The sequence below is a fragment of the Procambarus clarkii genome, chromosome 54, assembly GCF_040958095.1.
Source record: "Procambarus clarkii isolate CNS0578487 chromosome 54, FALCON_Pclarkii_2.0, whole genome shotgun sequence".
In the NCBI taxonomy this organism is placed as follows: domain Eukaryota; kingdom Metazoa; phylum Arthropoda; class Malacostraca; order Decapoda; family Cambaridae; genus Procambarus; species Procambarus clarkii.
This window is the reverse complement of record NC_091203.1, coordinates 14,965,892-14,971,410: the sequence shown is the minus strand read 5'-3', so window position 1 is coordinate 14,971,410 and position 5,519 is coordinate 14,965,892. Positions and strand designations below refer to the sequence as shown.

The window sequence follows — 5,519 nt, the reverse complement described above, 5'->3', positions numbered from 1 at the left end:
CAGGCAACTCCTTCTCTACACCGGTAAGATTGTACTGAAGGGAATCTTACCCAAAGAATTGTATGACCATTTCCTGACTCTGAGTGTAGCCATTTCTATTCTTGTATCACCTAAATTGATTCAGTTAAATTACAGCCAATATGCACATGATCTTTTGCTGTACTTTGTGTTAAAGGCTCGTGAGCTGTATGGTAAGGATTTTTTAGTGTACAATGTACACTGCCTAACACACATATCCTCTGATGCCAAAGAGTTTGGTAGTTTGGACACAAGTTCAGCATTTCCATTTGAAAATTACCTGCAGCAGGTTAAGAATATGGTTCGATCAAGTAAAAACCCTCTTGTTCAAATTGCAAAGAGGCTGAAAGAGATGCAGCATGCTCAAAAGGATTTATACACCAAATACAGAACATAAAATATATACCAAGGCACCAAACAATGCCTATTTGCTGAATAATGAAACTTGCTGCCAAGTTTTGGACACTGTCAGTGACACCGATGAAAATGGAGACAGCATGTTCCTTTGCAGGGTATATTCGAGAAGTATACCTCTCTTTGAGAAACCTTGTAACTCCAAATTAATTGGAGCATTTAAGGTTCTTACTAGGAATTCATCCATGAAGGTGATTCCAGCAAGAAAACTAAACCGCACAGGTATGATGATCGAGACAGAAAGCGCAAATACTTTTCTGTCAATACTACATGACTTATGACAAGTACGTATTTAAATCCTGTATCCATGCTTTAATAATAGTTTGAACTAATATTGTAAGTTAATGAGATTCACAATTTTGTTTTTTATTAAAGCTATTATCTTTTGACCAATATTTACCTGTTTAAAAATCCCATTACCCTGTATTTCATGAAAATTATTAATATTTTGAGAGCACATTAAGAGATAAAACTGTATTAAGCCTTTTAGTCCATACATGGCAGCTACTGTTTATACCAACCGAAAATCATTTACAAATGTGGCTAATCTATGATTGACACAATCAAGTAAATCTATTACCAACTTTATGCTAATTTCTTTTTTTGGGGAGAACAACCCTTAATAAGATTTTTCAATTTTGTAGATGACATCTGAAAAGCGGTATGCAGTGGTAGGCTTCAATGATCGTAGTGTGGGTATCATCTCCACAACCTGGATTGAAAAATCTGATGATGTAAGCATTACTTTGAAACTAAAAAATTGCATACATTGAGTTGCTTTAAAAATATTCCAAATTAGTGCTAAAATTAGCATGTAACAGTTTATTTCGACTTTTCAGGAAAAAATATTGTGCTGGTGGCCACAGAGCAGGCATACAGTTAGTGCCCAAAAGCACGAAAAGCCAGACACGACAAATTGGCGAGTGCATGTCGTATCAACAATCCTATCAACAACTGGTAGGTATTAAATTTATAATTATTAAGATTTAAGATACAAGACACCTATTCATTCATTCACCATAACTTTAACACTGCAGACAAAAACAGCATTATAATTATATTTTAATCACAAGATGGGTTTCCTCATAGCTACTTAAGACTTTTGTGCCCCAGTTATAAGTTCCAAATCATGTACGTCGTTTTATTAAACATCTCTTTAGGAAGCTGATTTAAGTTATTTCTTAGTGTTCACTACTCTACTAGGTAACGATAAATATATATCTCGCTGATATATTACTAATTATATTCAATTATTACAGATGATTTTGACGTTGCAAAACGAAGATGCTTAGCTGCGGAAGACACTTCAAATGTCGAAACTGAAGACGATATGGGCTATCCTCGACAACGAAAAAGGAAACCATGCTTCAAATATGAAGAAGAGAATTCCGAGAATAACAAACGTAAGCATTGATAACCTACTACAGTAATTTAAAAAAAATTTGCAACTTGAAAAATGCCATTCAATACATTAAGCAATTTAAATAATTTCAGGCAATCATTACTCGTCTCAATCCAAGAAGAAGTGTTCGCCATCTTCATATGAGAATACACCTTCAAAAGAAATAAGTCCTCCGCAAATACCATATTATTCTGGTATATTAAGTGAATCTAAGGATTAGTAGTAAATAACATTAAAAGTTCTAAATTGATATTTAACCATGCTTCCTTTGTTTGGTTATTTATGCTTTTGGTTTAAAAAAAACTAAAAACTGCTCTAAACTTAGTTCTTGCTGTTTTTTTTTTGTTTTTTTTTAATTCCTTCTGGAAGTACTAGAAGCTTTGAGTAATTTTTATGCTTATCTGGAATTTCTGTATAGAAATATGTGTTTATTTCTAATTGTTTAATATTAAGTATATTATTCTTTTATGTGCATATGGGGTCTAGTGAACTTTTCCCACTTTGTCTAGCAGGTGCTTTTCACTTGTCACAGTTCAGGGAAATTTTGGTTTTCCTTTGATCTAGTCACTAGAAACAAGCAGGTTTGTTATTACTTTTCTTTTTGTTTGTCCCTTACGTGTTAATTTGTCCTTTATCTTACCTTTACCTTACGTGTTAATTTGTCCCTTACCTTAAATTAATTTTTAAAATATGTATCTCATATTGACCCCCACCTCTCTCATGTTAGTTCAAACTATATTAAAGTCATAAAAATATATTTTGGTTAACAAGTGTTTGAAATAAGCATAACTCCTTTTCAGCTAATAGAACAGTCCTACAAAAGCCGTCTCCAGTGAAGACTACACTTCACAATACACCGTTGACGCCATCAGTATTTCTTCATGAAGGTAATAAGTAATTATTTAAAATATATATCATGTTGACCCACTCTCTCATGTTGACCCTCATTCTCTCTCTCATGTTGACCTCCCTTTTCTCATGTTGAAATTTGTTTTGTTAATTTTGTTCTGTCACCTCTTCTTATTCTGTGTGTATGTGTCTGTCTGTCTCTGTATGTCTCTCTATCTTTCTTTTCTTTCTTTTTCTTTATTTATTTCTTTCTTTTCTTTTTTCTTCTCTTCTCATGTTGGCCCTCCTCTCTCTCATGATAACCCCCCCCCCCCTCTCTGATGTTGGCTCACCCTCTTTCTGATGTTGGGTAGTTTAAATGTGATGTAGACATATAGTATAACTTATAATATTAGTATGCAGTAGTAAAAGCTCATGAAATTTGTTGATTATACAGTACAGTAGTTAGATTTTAATAGCTAAATCTTGCAATCTTAAAGACAATGAGCTGGTCACGCCAAGTACTTCAGTCGTTAGGACTCCAAGGTCAAGGAATTTATTCGACCCAAAGTCACCAGACAAGAACGATGGGAGTTTGAAAGAAATGATGCAGAATATGAGTAACTTTTGAAAGTTTAATTAATTTATTATGTAGCCTATAACCTATATGTACCCTATGGGTGATAGGCATAAGTTTCATGTTCAAGTAGACTGCAAACTGAGCAGGTTAGATTGCTGAATTTGCTTCCAATTATATAAGCAGTTTCATAATTACTAAGAAATTATCCCATTATCTATCACATCAGTCATAGCCTACTTTTTGGGTGCTTTCTCAGTGTCAGTTATTTTAAAATATACTTTATAATGCTTTTATTTTAAATGTACATTCAAGATATGTAATATAATAGCATGTACACTTTCTATATACTGTATAAATTTCCAGGTAACATGTTGCAGGCCATATACACTGAAGTGAATGAACTGAAAAGTGATGTGAATGAACTGAAAAGTGATGTGAAGATATTGAAAGCAACTTTGACTACAAAAGAAACAGACAAGATCATAGAAGATCTAATACCAAATCCTATTGCTGCAGAAGGTGATCTTAATGTTCTCAATAGGAAGTTAGCGGAATCGAGTTTCAGAACAAAATTTGTAAGTGGTATTTTAACAGTAATGTTTCCTTCAATTTTTCATCTTAAATATTACAGATATTTGCTAATTTTCTAATTAAAATTTTTTGATAGTTCATGCAGAAAAGATAAAATTGCTAAATAATAAGAATAATGATATAATCTTGTTTATATAGGATAGGATAAAATATAACACTTATGTATTTGTAAATTATGTAATATTAACACAGAGTCTTTCACACTCTCCTGAGTGCTTTCTCAAGGTCTTGAGTGTATGGTTAGGATGAGGCTTACATTTCAACGACTATATTTCTCTTGCTAATTTTGTTGGTCGTTGAGATGTATCTCTTCATAACACACACACTTATCTGCTTGATGGGGGTCTGGGAGTTCTTCTACTCCCCAAGCCCGGCCCGAGGCTAGGCTTGACTTGAGAACTTTGGTCTAGTGCTTGGTGATTGTGGGGATTATCATAGAGGATTACATGCTGTTATGGAAATAGTCAACTAGAGGGTTATTTTGTAGACCCAGGTCAATATTGAAATCACCTCCTAGAATGATGTGATTTTTGTTGAGATGTTATTTATGATAAGATGCCTTATCATAAGTTATGATATATATATATATATATATATATATATATATATATATATATATATATATATATATATATGTCGTACCTAATAGCCAGAACGCACTTCTCAGCCTACTATTCAAGGCCCGATTTGCCTAATAAGCCAAGTTTTCATGAATTAATGTTTTTTCGTCTACCTAACCTACCTAACTTAACCTAACCTAGCTTTTTTTGGCTACCTAACCTAACCTTACCTATAAATATAGGTTAGGTTAGGTTAGGTACGGCTGGTTAGGTTCGGTCATATATCTACGTTAATTTTAACTCCAATAAAAAAAAATTGACCTCATACATAGAGAAAAGGGTTGCTTTATCATTTCATAAGAAAAAAATTATAGTAAATATATTAATTCAGGAAAACTTGGCTTATTAGGCAAATCGGGCCTTGAATAGTAGGCTGAGAAGTGAGTTCTGGCTACTAGGTACGACATATATATATATATATATATATATATATATATATATATATATATATATATATATATATATATATATATATATATATATATATATATATATATATATATATATATATATATATATATATATATATATATATATATATATATATATATATATATATATATATATATGTTTCATTGAATATGACCGCATATTCTGTATTTATTATTTTCTGGTTTAGGGCTTCTATCCCTCTAACTATTTTCTTAGCATCAGGACTTAATTGAAATAGGAGTTCTCCAAAACTCATTTTCGTACTTTTAAGGTGAAGAAAAGAAGTGATTTACTATAGAGTGTATTACACTTATTTATATAATTTGCACGACGTTTCGAACCTCCATAGTTCATTCTCAAGTGAACAGATCTTACAATACTAGTTGATTTTATACCCGCACTGGCTCAGGTGATAATACAATGAAGGTGAAAACATGGGGGGATACATAAGGGATAAATGTGAGGTGAAACATAGAGGCTGCAGAAGGCTTATTGGCCCATACGAGGCATCTCCTATCTAAACAAAGATTAATCCAGTGTAATTGGCATGTTATGTTGGACATTGTCTTCTGTGTTGGCATCGATATGTTCTTGTCTTGTCCTTACTCTCATGGTAGGTAGAGTAAATAGTTCC

General features: G+C 32.5%; 2 protein-coding genes across 2 annotated transcripts in view; both read left to right on the top strand.

Annotated features, from left to right (window-relative positions):
* Positions 1-419: 419 nt before the first annotated feature.
* On the top strand, positions 420-2,054 carry LOC138352694 (uncharacterized). Its single transcript, XM_069305272.1, has 5 exons — positions 420-716; positions 1,077-1,166; positions 1,272-1,389; positions 1,692-1,835; positions 1,927-2,054. Exons 2-5 carry the CDS (start codon positions 1,077-1,079, stop codon positions 2,052-2,054), a joined length of 480 nt encoding a protein of 159 aa, XP_069161373.1. The 5' UTR covers positions 420-716.
* A 558-nt stretch (positions 2,055-2,612) lies between these two features.
* The window catches only part of LOC138352693 (uncharacterized), a 3,747-nt gene continuing 840 nt past the window's right edge, over positions 2,613-5,519 (top strand). The window contains exons 1-3 of the mRNA XM_069305271.1: positions 2,613-2,721; positions 3,163-3,282; positions 3,606-3,817. Coding sequence (XP_069161372.1) covers positions 3,267-3,282; positions 3,606-3,817 — 228 coding nt within the window. The 5' untranslated portion in view covers positions 2,613-2,721; positions 3,163-3,266. The remainder of the gene's footprint in view (positions 2,722-3,162; positions 3,283-3,605; positions 3,818-5,519) is intronic.

Bases quoted from the DNA above. Each gene is read 5' to 3' on its own strand.
- LOC138352694 (XM_069305272.1), top strand. From the start codon at position 1,077: ATGACATCTGAAAAGCGGTATGCAGTGGTAGGCTTCAATGATCGTAGT. The intron at 1,167-1,271 runs GTAAGCATTACT...TCGACTTTTCAG, and splicing joins GGATTGAAAAATCTGATGAT to GAAAAAATATTGTGCTGGTG. The intron at 1,390-1,691 runs GTAGGTATTAAA...CAATTATTACAG, and splicing joins AACAATCCTATCAACAACTG to ATGATTTTGACGTTGCAAAA.